The sequence below is a fragment of the Enhydra lutris genome, unplaced genomic scaffold (assembly GCF_002288905.1).
Source record: "Enhydra lutris kenyoni isolate GAN:26980312 unplaced genomic scaffold, ASM228890v2 scaffoldscaffold38, whole genome shotgun sequence".
NCBI lineage: Eukaryota > Metazoa > Chordata > Mammalia > Carnivora > Mustelidae > Enhydra > Enhydra lutris.
This window is the reverse complement of record NW_019154122.1, coordinates 15945275-15961944: the sequence shown is the minus strand read 5'-3', so window position 1 is coordinate 15961944 and position 16670 is coordinate 15945275. Positions and strand designations below refer to the sequence as shown.

Genomic DNA, 16670 nt, shown 5'->3' with positions numbered 1-16670 from the left:
AATAGGCCTGGGAGGCTCAGGGAGTGTGAGAGGGAGCTCCAGGCTCCAGGTTCCTCCGTTTGGGGTCCTCCCTCCTTTTTATTTCTGTAAAACCCAGAACTGGAGGGACTTTGGGGTACCAAGTCTCCCTGCAAGTATTGCCATCGGATATGAAGTACACAGATTAAAAACCCAACGTGACAAATGGGTGGGCCTGAGCAGGGGTGGGCGCCACAGTGGCCAGCTGAGATCTCTGCCCCCACATGGCCCGTTGGTCTTTGAAGGCACGGCAGCACTGGCCAGAGGCGGCCCCTCCTGTGGCTTAGGCCATACCGCAGTTTCCTGCCTTGCTCACCTGTGATTAGCTCATCCCTCCCCTAACCACCCCCCACCCCCCGGTGAGGGGCCAGAGAGGCCTCAGAAGCAGAGATGGAGCCCGGTCCCCTAGGCTTGACCCTCCCAGGGGCCTCTTCTGGGGCTGAGACCGTGTCAGCTGGATGACGAAAGAGGCCTGGCAACGGGCAGGAGAGGTGGGGAGGATTGGGGAGGGGCTGCGCAAGGCAGAAAAGCTCCACGTTGGCTCTGGGATTTGCTCTGGGTTTCCCTGTGTGCTGTGTGAGGCCATTGTGTGGAGGCGAGTCTAGGAGGAGACCGCCTTTGCATTTGCCCGTCCTTTCAGCTCAAGGTCACAGCTGTTCCCAGACCTCTGCTCAGCCTGATTCTAAGGTCTCACTCCAGGGAAGACCCAGCAAGCCCCTCCCCAATGCCCATGGCAAAGCCTAGGCCAGCAAAAAGTCTGTCCAGGAGAGAGAGCAAAGAGCCCTGCCCTCAGCAGGGACCAGACCTTAAACCTGGAACCTGGGAGGCCTCTCAGCCAGGACCCCCCCCCAGGGGCATCAGGATAAGGAAGCCCATTCTCCCTTTGCTTCAGTTCTTTCCCAGCATGGACCCACGATCTTTATGGTGGGAGTCCTACAGGTGGCTGGCTTGGTGGAGAGACGGATGAGGGCAGGGACACTAACAATGGTCAAGGTGGGTGACAGTGCAAAGTGTTGTGCTTTAGCTGGGGTGTGGGTGGGGTGAGTTCCTGGGGAGGCCAGGGGCACTGAGAGTGGGAGGCCTCAGGTGCAAAGGCCACAGCAGGCCACACACTGAAGACTGACCCCCACAAAGGACCCACAGAGGGCCCTAGATGCTCTCACACCCATGCAGGGGCGGGTGCACACGGACCAGAAGACTGCTCCAAACAGTCCTGTGAGTTAATATGGTAACCTGCTCATTACAGATGGGAAACCGAGGCAGAACTGCTCAGCAGGTACACCTGCTCAGAGAGCTTGTTTGGGCTCTGTAGACCCCTGTGCTTAGAGACCCTCTGTACCCTGGCCCCCCGCGGGGGAGAGACAGTTACAGTGCAAAGTGGAAAGCCAGGTGCAGTCAGTCCCTTGGCTCCTGCAGGGCTGGACTTTGTTCTGTCTGGTGGTGGCCTTCCTCCCGGGCTCCTTGCTGCCACCCCCATCCCTCCAATGCCACTGCCCCGGGCTGGGCAGGCACATCAGGGCGTGCAGAGCCTGCCTTTACCCAAGCCCGGCCTCCCTCTGCCCCGTGATGCCGTACCCAACAGCGGTCCAGGGCAGTCACCGACCCTTGGAGCGATGCCCGTGGCTCAGTCACGCAGGGAGGGCTGGCACTTAGCCAGGCGCCGTCGGTGGGCCCCGCGTGGCGCCGCCCGGAGCCCGGCCTGGGTCAGCGTGGCATCTTTGGTGCTTTGGTCCCTGCGGGCAGCCCGGCCCGCCGGGCGCGCGTGGGGAAGCGCCCGCAGGCTCTAGGACGCGGAGCCCAGCGAGTCCGAGTGCAGCGTGACGTAGCCCGAGGACTCGGAGGGCGAGCTCAGGAAGCTGCTGGTGGCTGCCGCCGCCGCCACCCGCCGCGCGCAGGCCCCCGGGCTCGCCCCACGACGCGCTCAGGCCGGTCCTCAGGGGTCCCGCGTGCGCGTGCGCGTGCGCGTGCGCGTGCACGGCCGGGCGCGGCCCGGGGCTCCGCTGCGCGCCTCCGCCGGCAGGGGGCACCGCGTCCTCGCCCGGCCGCGCGCTGGGGACGCGGGGCCCCGGCGGCTGGCGGGCGGCGCAGGGCCTGCGGCTCGCTCTCGAAGGCGGTCAGCGCGAAGGCGTCGGGCAGCAGCGAGGCCGAGGCGGAGCGGGCGCCGGGCCCGGGGCGGAGGCGCGGGCTGCCGGGGGGCGAGTCGCGAGCGCGGCGCGGGCCGCCGTCGGGGGCCGGGGGGCGCAGCGCCAGCAGGCTCTCGGCGGAGCGGCGGCGCGGGCGGAACGGGGGCGCATCCTCTGCGAAGGCCAGCAGGCTGCCGCGGCGGCGCTCGGGCCCGGCGGGCAGCACCAGGGCCGCCAGGTCCTCGCCCGTGCCCCAGCGCGGCAGGAAGGCGCGCAGCGGCACGGCGGCCCACACCTCCGCGTCGTCGTGGGAGAAGCGTCGCGTGGGCGGGACCTGTCAGGACGGGCGGGGTTAACCCGGGCGGCCCTCCTGGAAAATGGGGACCGGCGCGGGGCTCAGCGAGGCAAGGCCTTGGGGAGGGCACGAGCCTCCCCGCTCTCCCCGCTCCCCGCGTGAGCCCGGCCGACCGCAGCCCTGCCCTGTCCCTACCTGCAGGTACTGCATCTTGTTCTCCGGCAAGGGCCGCGCCGGGTAGAACTGGGGTGCGCCCCCCTCCAGGGCCGAGAGCTCATACTTGGCCATCCTGTCCAGGGCCGCAAAGTCGCCGCCATAGCTGTAGTCGAGCGAGTGCTCCAGCACCAGGTCCGGGGGGATGCCGCCCTCCAGGCTGGGATCTGCAGGGCGGGAGCAAAAGCTTAGGGCCGTGGAAACCTCGGGGGCGTCGGACAGTGAGTTCCAGGGACCCTCAGACACACGCATAGGGCAGAGGCCTGGGTTCAAACCATAACTGTGCCACCTTTTAGCTGTGGGACTGCGGAGAGCACCTGAGCCAGGTTCCTCCTCTTCCGCCATGGGGTGTGGTTACCCGGTGAGCTCTGGGGGGACTAAATACAGGTAGGGTCTGACAGTGCCTGGTACCTCGAAGAGGCTCAGCCGAGGGTAACACTCATCACCAGGTGAGACAGCACTGGGGTCTACCGGAGCCCCCGGGAGACCTCTAAGGGTGGAAGTTCTGGGGAACGCGCTCAGTCTGGTGTCCATAGATACTGCCTGGGATAGTCAGGCCGGACAGGAGAATGTCCCACAGGACACTTAGGTCGCTTAGGGGTTCCAGCACATTAGAGAACGCAGCCATCTCGGTGATCCTGCTGCCCTCACCCCTCTCCCAGGGGCCCGCTCCCAGGCCGCCCTCACCATTGTCCGAGTCCTCATCGTTAGCCATGAGGGTCACGCACTTCTCCCAGACGGCCTTGAGGTCGGCGCGGTAGCGGTCACAGGCCCAGAGGAATATGGGCAACAGGAGGGCCTGGGCCACCGAGCACCACAGCACACACAGCGCCATCCAGGGCGCCGAGGCGTCCGCCCGAAGGCTGCTGAAGCTCACCACCTGTGGGCACACGGCTCGGCCTGGCACCTGGCAGGATCCCCGGCCACAGCCACCCACCCCTGCCCCGGCCCCCGCCTCACTTCTCCCACCTGCTGGAGGGAGAGGCAACAGACAGAGCTATAGGGTCCTGGGCAGGAAAAAGCCAGAGTTCGAGTAGAAGGGCCTGTCCACCAGGAGCTGCTGGCTGCTGGCACGAACAGCCAGAGCCCCGTGTGCGCGCGGACAGCCCTTCACGGAGTGCCTTCCCCCATGCCAGCCTCGTGACTGCCCCAGGACAGAGGTGGGGGCAGGGCTTACCAACCCCTTTTGGGGAAGAGGAAACAGGCTTGGAAGACCCGGTCTCAAATTTCCCAGTTCAGGTACTTCTTTTGCCATCCCCATGCCTCTGTGGGCACATGGCCTACCCTGGGGGCGGAGGTGGGGGCCGGGGCGGGGGGGTCTAGGTCTTGGACCTCAGAGGAGACTCAAAGGAGTCTGAGAATCAACCAGGCAGGCTTTGGGTCCCTACCCAGGGACCTCACTCCTCCTGTCCCAGGACAGTTCCTTCCCCCACCCAGAGTGACATTTAATTATTCCAACAGAGCAGAAATGGGTAGAATACACTCATCATACCAGTTCTGCTGTGTGAGCTGTGTGACCCTCTAAAAGGTGCTGAACCTCTCTGGGCTCAGTTTCTTCACCTGTGAAATGGGCCAAGAACACCCCACAGAGTGAGGTGAAGATCCCAGACACTGTGCCAGGCCCGCAGCATGGAGTGGGCTCCAGAAACTACACTCCCTCCATGCCCTGAAGAGAAGCTGGGGAGGCTCTCCTTCCACTGCTGTCCCCTTCTGGCTCTGTGTTTTATACACGCTTCTTCCCTCCATCAGCACAGGCTGGAGACGCGGGGCCCTGCTGCACACAGAACCCAGTACCTGGCAGCGGCGGTGGAGGGGTCAGGCTTACCAGGCCCTCTGAGGGTGGGGCCACCACATCCCGAGTGTGTCCCCTATGAGGCTGCCACCCCACCTGCCACCTTCTGGAGCTTGTGTCCTACAGTAACTCCAAGGACATAGCCCTGCCCAGCTGCTTGGACAGTCTCTGACTAATCCTTGCCCGGAAACCCCTCCATACCCCAGTCCAGACTTTTCAAGGGGTTGGGCTGGAGCCTTGGGTGCAAGGGCCCGGCTGCTGAATCCAGACTTCATTTTTGGGCCAAGTGGCTATGTTCCTCCACCTTCCACACCCTCTGATTCGAATGGGCCTCCCTCTGGTGAGGAAACGTCCCCTACAGTGTGCCAGAAAGATCCTGGGCTCCACATTCCCCTGACATGGGCTTTTAACTTTAGGTGGGTCATGGTACCCCTCTGAACCTCAGTTTCCAAATCTATAGAATGGACAGGGTGATAATGCCTTCCCCTCCTACCTCCAGGGACCAGATGGGAGGATTCAACCACCTGATACCTAGAGTACGCCCAGCCCCAGGGCTGCACCAGAGCCCAGTACCCCCAGAGGCTCACCCACCAGCACCCAAGCGCAACCCCAGCGCTGCCCCAGAGCCCAGTCCCCGCACAGGCTCACCCACCAGCACAGGGAAGCCCATGAGGCAGTCATAGATGATGACAATGGTGGCCACCAGCCCCGTGATCTGCAGCGAGGTTTTGGCCGGCTCAGAGCCGTCGATGGACGAGCGGCGCTTGCCCTGAGCGTCCTCCACCACGATGGTGGGCACGGTGAAGGCGCGGTGGCCGGCCCGCGGCCCCACCTGCACAGCCAGCGTCTGGAAGAGGGCGATGGCGGTGCAGACCACGCCCGTGGCCACGCTGCCGCCCACCAGCAGCAGGAAGCAGACGCCGAAGCCGAGGCCGATCTCGGCCACGATGAAGCGGCAGCCGTGGGTGTAGAAGCGCTCACTGGTGTCGTGCCAGCCGACGGCCGGCAGGGCGGACAGGATGAAGGACACCATCCAGATGCCCATGACCGTGTGTACCGCCTGCTTCTTGGCGTTGCTCAGCCTGGGATGCGGTGGGGGCAGGAGCGAGGGGTCACTCGTAGGGTCCTCCCAGAGCCCTGGGCCCCTAGTACCTCATGATCATGGAACGGCCAGCGAAGTGGGGCCTTGTCTCTTGCCCAGGGGATCCTCCCGCAGGTGGTGGCACATCCCTCCCGCCAAGCATTTCCGTGCTGGACACCGTGGACGCGCCCGCACACGCAGGCGTGCAGCCCAGAGCAGCCCCTCCCGCGCCTCCGGCCTGGCAGCACAGCACAGGGGGGCGTTTCTGCACCCCGTGCCCCAGTGGCCTCTGTGCTCCCTGCCCCCACGGCCCCCCAGGACCACCAGGCGCCGAAGTGCGAGCGCGCCCCGGCTCACCGGTAGTTGACGGGCCAGCGGACCATCCACATGCGGTGGTAGGAGAGGGAGGTGACGGAGAAGCAGGTGGCCAGGGTGAGGGTGTAGAAGGTGGAGACAAAGACCTTGCAGAGGCCCTCATTCCACTCGTAGTCCGGGCGCTGCCGCCGCAGCTGCACCACGGCGTAGGTGGCGATGGGCACCGCCACGTTGAGCATGTGGGTGGCCGCGAGCGTGCACAGCAGAAACTCCAGCGGCTTCCACTTCTTCTGCTTGGCACCCACGCTCAGGATGCCCCAGGCGTTGGCCAGGAGGGAAAGGCCGCCACATGCCAACCAGCCCACCGCACTGCCGGGCAGCCGCCGCTCATCACTCATGGTGCAGACGGGAGCTGGCCGCCAGCTGAGACATCCTCGGGGCCAGGGCTTGGCTCGGAGCAGCGGCGCTCACACGCACGGGCTCCGAGACACCAGGGACCACGAGCATCTGTGGGGGATTGGGGGAGAAGCCAATGAGTGCTCCGAGACGGTCCCTCTGGTTGTGGCATCAAAGCTCCTGGGGCTCCCCTGACCTGCGGGTCCTGGCTTGGACTGGGCTGCTCGGCCCTCCTCTCTATTCCGGGGCTTCTAGCCCATGTCCCTGGCACCCGGGGACATAGCCAGGGGTCCCTAATGAGCGCGAACATCCTCCTTTCCACCCACTCCTGGCCAAGGTATGGAATCTGGGTTTGCTCCCGGGACAGCTGCTGCCTCAGGAAAGCAACCAGGCAGGGACCCGGGGGGTGTTCTTGCCCCGGGGGCCCTAGCCCTGCAGGGAACCAGCACTCTCACCATGAGTGTCTCACATCTCACACAACCCAAACGATGTGTCTGCAGGGCACATCAGGGCCCCTTATCTTAACTTGTCCCACTTCATTTGGCCAAATGAGGACATGCCTTGGGGGTGAGCCCCCTGAACCTCCCTGTGCAGTAGGGGCGACGTGGTGACCACTTCCATGGCCATCTTGGCAACGACAGCCTACTTGGCCCAGGTCAGCCTCCTACTGGCTTTGTGGCTGGCAGCCCCTGGCGCTGCCACAGGCTGGGCTCCCATTAAGTTCCAGCATATTAGCTGTGTGGCTTAAGCAAGGTCCCGGCACCCACATCCTTTGTAACGGGGACCCAGGGGAAGGCTGGGGTGGACAGATGCCACGTCTTTAAAGCCCTGGGCCAAGCCTCGCACACAGTGGGTGCTCTGGGTGGTGGTCACGATTATGCTGTGGGTCCTGGTCTCGCACACAGTGGGTGCTCTGGGGAGGCGATCAGTGCTATGCTGGGGATGCCTGGGACAGCAGAGGGACCAGACCTTGACCCCAAGGAGGAACTGCCAATAGCGTATGGCCATGAGCCCGGGACACAGGATGTTGAGCAGAACACACATGTAGCAGAGGCCCTCCGTCTTGCCATACTGCAGGGCTCTAAGTCCCTCCCACCCCTTCCCTGCCCAGCAGCCCCAAACCCCGCCCCTGTGCAGAACCTGGGTTGGTCCCTCTGATGTGAGGCCCACAATAGGCCTCTGTGGACATAGCCTGCAAGAGGCAGCCTGGGAGCAGCACAACGCTAAGTGAAGGCCTACTGTGTGCCCTGTGACACTTGGCCCTTTTTACTCTGGACCCTGTTTAATCTCACGGGTTCCAATCCTCTTGCATCCAACACCTTATTTTTTTGTTTTTTAAAGATTTTCTTTATTTGACAGAGAGAGAGATCACAAGTAGGCAGAAAGGCAGGCACAGAGAGAGGGGGAAGCAGGCTCCCTGCCAAGCAGAGAGCCTGATGTGGGGCTCGATCCCAGAACCCTGAGATCATGACCTGAACCAAAGGCAGAGGCTTTAACCCACTGAGCCACTCCGGCGCCCCACTGCCTCCAACACATTATGAGCACCCACCGTCCCAGACACAGCCATGCGATCCCCAGGGGCTCTTACCCATCGTGGAATGGACAGGCCACAGCAGGGCCCTGGCCCTCCAGGCAGGGGAAGCAGTACTGCTTGGTCTGGGTGTCAGGCGTCCCTTCTTGTCTCATCTAGAGTTCTTTTGGTGTCTCTGTGGCCTGAACCCCATCCCCAATACTGAAGGACTTCTCAGGGATGAGTCGCATTCACCCCTGTGCCCCTGCTGCGGGCCTGCCCCGACCCCTGATGGAGGGGAGGAGTGCATTCTGGACTACACTGTGCTCCTTAAGGGCCTTCTAAGGGGTTGTGGGAGTTCTGGAGACAGGAAAATTCCTTCCCGAACATCAGGCTTCTGCTTACACAGCACCCTCCTCTTCCCCACCCAAGATCCAGTGTGGGAGGTGGGGTGGCCCCACGGGACCCTACCCCAGCCATTCCAGTGTCCTGCAAACCTCTCGGACCTCAGCATACAGAGGCCACATGGGGTTGGGTAAAGAGCTTGCTAGACTCTCGCCTGCCAGCCAGTTATGGACTCAGCTGGGCCTTGTTCTTCTCCTCTGTGAGCTGGACATGATAGGACCACCGGGAAGGTGCTGCGGGTGGTAGACAAGCTCTGCCATGGGACGGAGCCAAGTACACAGTAAGTGCTCAATGAATGCTTGCCACGTGGAAGTCTGTACTAGAGCCCTGTGAGCTCACTGAGCTCTGCCGTCCCTTAAGGGCCAAGACACTGAGCTTGAGGGTAGACACAGCCACCCCAAGCAGAACCTGGGACAGCCCAGCCTTGGGGCGAGGAAGCCTGGGGGCGGAGCAGGTTGGTTGTGGGGGCCCGTGGTGGGCAGACGCAGACACCAGTGATCTCTACGCTGTCAAACAGGAAGCTTGACTCGGCGTGCACCTGGTGGGCCAGCATCTATTTCCACCCTAGGCCCTGGGCCCACTGGGGCAGGGGGGTGGGGAAGGTGGCACCGGTTGTCACTGGCATAACCTCTGACGGTGCCAGCTCTGCCCCCTGTCTAGCCTGTGTCTCACTGCAGGCAAAGGCTCTAGGTCTGTGGGCAGGAGAACGTGCCTCGCCTGGAGATAGAGCAAGCACTGTGAACAGACACACTTCCCAGTTAGTGTCCCCAGGGATGATGTGTGGTTGATACTGACGTCCCCATTTTAAAGATAGTCCAGCAAAGACAGAGAGAGGTTAAACCATTAGCCCAAGCTATGAAGTGTCTGAACCAGGACCCAAGCCCCACTTGGCTGACATCAAACTCCTAGCCTCTCAAACCCAAGCCCAAACCCTAACCTTAACCCAAACCCAAGCAGGAACAGGCTCTTTTGGTTCCTTGAGCTGAGGTTACCTTTCTCAACTCAGAGACCCCTGCAGGCTGGGCCGTGCTGTTCCACACTGCAGGTGGGAACACTGAGGCTCAGAACCCGCACCCAGACGGGGAGGAAGTGCGAGAAGGGGTTTGGAGCCTGGGACTCCTGAGAGCGGTGGCGCTGGGATGGGGGAAGAATGTCACTGGGGAGCGAATGCCAAGGTCTCCAAATGCACGGTGAGGGGGGCTGACGTGCAGGAACTGGGAGACCCCTTCCTCCAGGCTGATGGGGCGCCCACAGTTTATTCTCCACAGGGAGCCGCAGACCCAGGAGGGCCAGACCCCTGGCTAGGCTCCAGCCTGCGGGCCACACCCAGGTGTCGCCGCCCCCCACTGGGAAGTTTCTTCCGCAACACGCTCCAAGCGTCCCCCCAGCATTTCAGGTCAGGGCTTCCCGCCTCGCCCAGATCCTGGAGCCCCTCCAGGGCCGACTGCAGGGCGTGACCCGCGTGGGACCCGGCGGGCCCAGAAGCCTCCCTCCGCAGGGCCTGCGGGCGGGGCCCCGGCGTGACGTCACGGCCCTGGGCCAATGAAGCCTCGCGGCCCCGGGGCTCTATTGCGCAACAAAGAGAACCCAGAACTTGAAAGGATTCCCCGGGTTCCAGGCGGCCTCCAGATGCACCGCCCAGCGCCCGCCGCCCCCCAGCTGCGCCCCACCCGCGCTGCCCCCCAACCGGCCGGCGAGGCCGGGCCGCGCCGCCGCCAGGGCGGGGCTCGCTGCGCGGAGCCTCCGCATCTCCGGCACGCCCCCCGCCCGCCACGCCCGCCCCCCAGTCCCCGGGTCCCTGCTCCTCTGCGCTCCGATACTCCCGCCCAACACGGCGCGTCCCAGCCTGCCGGTCCCTAGCGGGACCCCCAGCTCCACCCAGCCCCGAGGGCGCGTCCGAGCTCCCACCCGGGGGCCGGACGCCCCAACGGTTACTCTGCGTAGGGGGATGGGCCCAGTACCCCCAGACTGGCCGTCCCCGCTCCCTGCAAGCCGCGGGGCCAGACCCGGAGTTGGGGGGAGGGGCGGGGGAGAGACAGAGGGAGAGGCCGGCCCCAGGGAAGTTACCCCGAAGGTCCCCAAGTCGGGGGTGGCGATGCGCGGCGCCTCGGACAGACCACCGTGAGACCAACAGACCGCAGACAGCCCTCCCTGCCCAGAGCCTTCCCGCCGGGGGTCCTCCCTCCCGGGGTCCTCCCACCCAGCCGCGCTCGGGCTCGGGCGGCGGCGCTCACCCTGCATTCGGGCGCCCGGGGCTCCGGCTCGCTGCTCCCGCCTCCGGCTCTGGCTGCGGCTCTTGCGCTCCCCGGTCGAGCGCGGGCCGCCAGGGGCCGCGGGGGTGGCTGGCGGCGGAGCGGCCCGCGGGCCGGGGCATCCTGGCGGCGCCGCCCGGGGCTCGCGCGCTCGGCTCGGTTCAGCTCGACCCGCCGCCCCTCCCTCCACTCCCGTCGCCGCCGCCGCGCTCGGCTCCCGCCGCTCTGCTGGCTGCGCTCGGGCGGCCGGGGGCGGGGGGCGGAGCAGGGCGCATGCCTCCGCGCCGCCCCTCGGACCGCCCCGCCCCCGGAGGCGCGGCCCGGCGCCGGGCCCGTCTGTCCGCGCAACTGTCGGTCCTTGGTTCCCCCGCCCCTCGCCGCCGTGGGACTGCAGCCCCCTACGGAGGGCGGCCCTTTCGTCGCCGTCTGGGGTCGGTCCACTGCCCTGATGTCGCCTCCAAGCCAACTGGGAAAGAGAAGGCCCAGAGCTCTCGGGGCTGGCGGGCCAAGGGGGCCTGGGGCGAGAAAGGACAGAGCGAACCTAGGGCCGGGGGTGTGGGGGGCTCCTGGAGGCCTTCCCGGAGGAAGCCACATCTAAAGTGAACAATAGGGGTGGGGTGTGGAGGGGACGTGGGGCATCTGAGGATTAGCTCCTTCCAGGAACTGGGGAGTTTGTCGGGATCAGGGACTGGGGCAAGGAGGTGTTAAGTTTGGGCCAGTTAAGGATTCAGACTTATCCTGTATTGGGCAGCGGGGGTGGGGGGTCCATATCACGGGGTCCCATGTTGTTGCCCCAACCCCCATGGGCTCAGAAATGTTCTCAAGCTGGAACCAGGACAACACAGCTGGGAGAGACCAGGCCTACAACCCAGAACTCCTGGCCCCCCACCCAGGAGCAACCCACCTTAGCATTCCTGGCAGGGGCACAGGCTGCCACCCATAGACATCTAGAGGACATCCTATCAGTGTCCTTGACTGGGGGGGCCTCTGGAGACCACTGGAGTCACAAGAGAGTGATTGGTGGCATCTCGGTCTCCCATCCAGGCAGTGGACACTGCCTGTCTCCTCTCTCCTGTCTCTTCTAGATTGCCTGTGACCACACACCCTGGGCACAAGGCCTCCATCACTCTGGGCTGTTAGCACAGCCCTGCCCTTCCCATGCACCTGGGAAGCATTTACGAGCACACAACCCGGTGTCTGGAGGAAGGGGGCCTCGTCCAGACAGGACCAGACCCAGGCCAATGCTGCCTGCACCCCTCCACAGCCTGGCTCCCGCCCTGCCCACTCCCCCCATCTCCACATTCCAGGAGCCGCTGGGGAGTCAGGAGCAGCTGTTAGGAGACCCCTCGAAGGCCTTAGGATCAGTTCTCTAAGAGTAAAGGTGTTTGTATCCAAAGCCTCCACAATGAAGCGGGGCTGGTGAACAGGGCGCCTTGGGCCATGCACTCTGTGTATGTGGCTTCTGGGCAGTCAGGATCCCTAGTGAGCCCTCGGTGGAGAGGCAGCTCCCTGACCAGGCGGCCTTGGTTATAAATGGGCCACCAGCAGTGGGAAACTGGCACAAGGAGGCTGGTGATCAAGTGACATTTCTAAGGCAAACATAGGCGACCCAGTCATCCCTAGCTTTTGGCCACTCTGCCGCCCCACTAGCAGAGGGCAAACTGCCCCAGGCGTTTGGCTCCCCCAGCCCAGCTCACCCACTGCTGCTTTTACTGGTGTCCCTGCCCTGGGCTCAGCTGCCTCTGCGGGCGGGTCGGAATGGGCCTCCAGCAGCCATCCTGGGGGCCTTGCGCTAAATGCTGTCAGTCTGGGCTCCTCCCAGCTGCCTTGGGAAGTGGAATTTGGGTACCTGCCTTGCCCAAAGCCGCACAGATGAGCAGCCAAGCCATGACAGAGAAAGATGTGGATGTCCTGGTGTCCCCCTCCCCTCGGGGAACGCAAGGGCTCAGGCACTGCCATTACCAGCTCCGATTTCAAGGACCATGGTTTGGCCAGCCAGGCCTGGGCTTTCTGTGGACGGCCCCAGCCCGGGCACCACCCGTGGCCTTCAGGTCAGCGTGGGGGCTGGGTGGGGCTGGGTGGGGCTGGGACGGCTGCAGGCTCGGTGGCGGCGGCCTCCTGGGCCGTGTTTCCTCTCCCTGCTTCCAGGCAGGAAATAACCCCGTCAGCTGGGACTGAGGCCTGAGACGGATTCCGAAGCTCTTGGCGGTGTTTCTGCACATCTGCAGACGGGAGATGGAGGCGGTCTGGAGCCCCCTTCTCTCTGGGCCCGAGGGAGCCCCGTGAGAGGCTGGAGCTGCAGGGGCCAGGCTCCATCTCCAGGCTTCCAGGATGAGCCCCCACCACCAGGTGTGCTTGGTGGAGGAATCTTTCTCGGTCACGGGAGGTGAAGGACGGGCCCATGTTGTGGCCTTGGCAGCTCGGCTGCCCCAGAGGGTGCTGGTCTGGGCACGCAGCTTCCCATCTCACACAGGCACATCCGGGGCCGCAGATGTGCACGTGCACACACACGCACAGTTGTTCACTGGCACCATTCTCACACACAAACACACACACACGCTGCCCCTCAGACCCCCATCCCACAAGCCTTCCCGATAACCTGTTGGCCTGAGTGGCTGAGGGTTTCCACGACAGGCACAGGGGCCCTGGCACCAGCTGGGAGACTCCTTCTAGCAAAATCTCCGCCTTTATCCAGAAGGCCAAGGTGTCAGAGCTGCTTCCACTAAGAGGTGGAGGGAAGCCGGGGCAGGGCTCCTACATGCTGAGCGTGCTCTGGCCGGGCGGGCTCAGCTTTCTCTGCACATCAGCTTCCAGAGTCCTCGAAAGCACCTTCCACCTCCATCTACAGGAAGGCCGCGGGATGCTCAGGGCTGGCGTCTTGCACAGGCCAGAGAGAGGGCAAGTGAGGGGTTGGTGCCTCCAGGCCAGGACATGGAACTAGGGCCTTGGGAGGGAAGGAGTGTCCTCTCCAGCCAGCAAGTCATCAGGCACACCCGAGATCTGGGGTACACACAGGTATGGGCCCTCACTGGCGGGTGGGGGAGGGAGGAGAGGTGGGCCCATGGAAGCCTCTAGCCCCCGCATCTGTGCCCACCAGGAAAGCAGCGCCCCCCCGCCCAAGAAAAACGACCACCCAGGACCAAGGTCCAGCCAAAGAGCAGCTTTATTAGTGATGCTGGGTTCTACACACGCCGTAGTGTGCGCGCGTCTTCCCAAGGGACACCTCAGTGGCAGGGATAACACGGGAGCACTTACACCGGAGTCATAGAAATAAAGCTTTGGTGTGTAGGTTTCCGGGAGAGGGCACAGGTTAACACTGCAAGACGAACACTTCACACGACACCGGCTCTCAGTGTGGGTTGGGTTTTTGGCCAAGGGGGTGGATTCTACGTGACTGGACACTGGGGCCTCTCCAGGCCCAGCGCTGGGCGGCCCCTAGGGCTGGGACTCTGGCTGGCCCTGCCGTTTGGCCTTCATCTGCAGGTACCGCCCTTTGCCTTCCTCAAAGCGCTTCTTCTCGTCCTCGGTCTCGGGCTGTGGACCACACACGGAAACAGGCAGGTTAGCGAGGTCACAGAACCCTGACTGTGGGTCCGGAATCCCCCTACCCCTGCCACCCCCCAGGCTCCACCGGCCACCTGGGGCTGTCTGGGTGCTGGCCTCAGGACCAACTGGGAAGGAGTTCCTAGGGATGCAGCGTCACGGGTACCCCCACGCCACCCTTCACGGCAGGTGGGATCCCAAGCCCAGCGCCTCTTAGATAATAAAGTTCAGTGGGAGATGAGAGGTGGAAGGGAAGTCTAAACCAGGGCCGGGTGTGAGGAAGGAAAGACGGTCCCTGCTGGAGACACAGTGTTTTGTCCACTCACAGGGAATGCCAGCTGCTCAGTCCCTGCCCCAAAGGGAAGTGGGGACAAGCACTGTGCTGGCTGTGTCACCTTGGGCAGGCCATTTTATTGTAGCAGAAGCAATAGTGACTGCTTTGTGGGCAGGGAGCCCTGGACGGCGCTGATGACCAGGAAGCAGCTCCTTGGGTCCTGCTCACCCCTTCTCTGTCGTGTCCTTCCTCTAAGCAACCTAGGAAGCCATGTCCCCATACTCGGCAGCCGGGAGGCGGGGGGAGGCAGAGCCTACTGACCAGAGGGAACTGACCAAAGGCGGGTTTCTGCCTACCATCCCGGCAGGATTGTGAACCATGCCCCTATCACTTTTAAGAGTGGCCTGGTCTGGGGGCGCCCGGGGGGCTCGGTTGGTTAAGCATCCAACTCTTGGTTTGGGCTCAGGTCACGATCTCAGGGTAGTGAGATCGAGACCCACGCTGGGCTCCGTTCCCCAGCACGGAGTCTGCTCTGAGGCTTCTCACTCTCCATCTGATCCTTCCCATCCTCCCCCTCTCTCTCAAAATAAAATAAAATTAAATTTATAAAGAGTGGCCTAGCCTGGCTGCTAAGGGGTGTGGCCCAGGCACAGGTCACTCCCTGAGGCCCCATCCGTCCCACGCCCAAGTTCTCTCTGGCCCGCCCTGCTCAGGGATTCAGGCTTAAAGAGCTGCGCTGACTCCTCTGGGACATTTCCTTGCGATACTTCAAGGGTGTCTGAAAGCCAAAGAACTGGGGCAGTTGCCCTTCATCCACAAAGACACCAAGCCCCAGAGGCTACTTTCAGGCCCAAGTGTTTTACAGGCAAATGGGATATTGGCAAGAGAGCGAACAATCAGCCGGAGGATGTAATGTCAGTTTCAACCAAATATGTCCTCCCCTCAGCCTTCTCAGAAATTGTTCGCTAAATGTCACCAGGTGTAAACTGCCAAAACCTTGTGGCTCAGAGCCACAAGGGTATTTAAAGAACTTGATCACGCTCCTTCTAGTGGTTCTGGTGCCTATTTGAAGAGTCTTCGGAGCACACGTGGCCAACGGTGGCTTTCCGAGATGCTTTATTGAGGAAGGCCCTCCTGCCGTTCTGGTTCCATCCCTGGCTGACTTTTTTAAAAATGAAATTTGAGGCCATGCAATTTGACCTGAAACAGCCCAGCGAAACAAAATGTTCTCTCGGTTAGAGCGGGCCGTGCTGAGGGAGAGCGTCCTGGGGGCAGGAGGCCAGGGGCCCGTCCCTGTTGCTGAAGGCACCCTGCGAAGACAAGGCCGCGTTCTGCGGGGCCCAGCTTCTGTGCAACCCAGGCAGAGCTGCTCCCAGCTTCCGTGTGCATAAATCACCTGGGGGTCTTAAAATGCAGATCCTGAGGCAAGGGGTGTAGGGCTCAGGGCCTGAGACTCATTCCTAACAAGCATCAGATGATACGATGCTGCTGGCCTGGGGGCCGCTCTGAGCAGCAGGGCCCTGCGGCAAATGGGGGATAGCTGAGGAGGCCGAGAATGCAAGGTCAAGGGCACGAGGCCGGGACAGTGAGGCCTCTTGCTCCCTCTCCCCTGTGGAACGTGCTTGGCATGGTTGAGGGGACCTGTGGCTCCCATCCAGGTGCAGCTAAAGGCCAGGGCTCAGGAAAGTGGCATGGCTGGGCCCTTCTTCAGGGGGAAGGAGAGGCTGCAGCCCAGCTTCCCGCCTCCTCACAGAGGGGACCAGCTCATGGGGAATCAATGTGTTTGGGTCCTGGAGCTGGGAGACTGGCTGAGGGGGAGAGCACGGGCTGGGCCGCCTGCGGAGGGTCCTCCGAGCTCGAAAGGCCCAGCCCCGCCAGCTGCCGGAATTTCCATCCCTGGAGCAGGAGAAAGAACGCAAGAGGCTTGGAAAGAAAATAATTTCTCAAAACAAGAGTGTGAGCCTGGCCTGTGCGAGGCTGCGGGGTGGACTGATGGCCACCCAGGCCGTCTGCAGAGCCCACCAGAGCCAGGGCCCGATGGGAGGGGCCTTTCTGTGTCTCCAGCCCACCAGCGTCTCTGGAAACCGGCAAACATGGGACTCACATGAGCATCTTGGTCCCCAATGCCTGGGTCACCAGCCAAGGGCTCTCAGGGCTCAGAAGAGCAGGGAGGGGTCTAGAGGAGAGCAATAAATGGAACTGTCATCAGGGGTACCCTAGAAGATGGGCAGAAATGGCCCACCCAAGGGGCGCCTGGGTGGCTCAGTGGATTAAAGCCTCTGCCTTCAGCCCAGGTCGTGATCCCAGGGTCTGGGATCGAGCCCCGCATCAGGTTCCCTGCTCAGTGGGGAGTCTGTTCTCCTTCTCTCTCTGCCCCGCCTCCCTCTACTCCTGCTCTCTCTCTCTCAAATAAAGAAAATAATGTTTAAAAAAAAAAGCTGATCCTGACAGTT

General features: G+C 63.1%; 2 protein-coding genes across 6 annotated transcripts in view; both read right to left on the bottom strand.

Moving 5' to 3' along the window:
- Positions 1 to 1615: 1615 nt before the first annotated feature.
- Positions 1616 to 6290, bottom strand: LOC111154774 (G protein-coupled receptor 153). Its single transcript, XM_022514673.1, is given in 7 exon segments — positions 1616 to 1888; positions 1890 to 2091; positions 2093 to 2475; positions 2632 to 2816; positions 3337 to 3529; positions 5094 to 5523; positions 5880 to 6290. Coding segments are annotated over 7 exon segments (1836 nt in total). The 5' UTR covers positions 6236 to 6290; the 3' UTR covers positions 1616 to 1801.
- Positions 6291 to 13545: 7255 nt separating this feature from the next.
- Positions 13546 to 16670, bottom strand: part of LOC111154684 (acyl-CoA thioesterase 7) — a 95035-nt gene continuing 91910 nt past the window's right edge. For all 5 annotated transcript variants that reach the window (XM_022514512.1, XM_022514506.1, XM_022514507.1 and 2 more), the window contains exon 9: positions 13546 to 13934. In XM_022514512.1, coding sequence (XP_022370220.1) covers positions 13836 to 13934 — 99 coding nt within the window. In that variant the 3' untranslated portion in view covers positions 13546 to 13835. The remainder of the gene's footprint in view (positions 13935 to 16670) is intronic.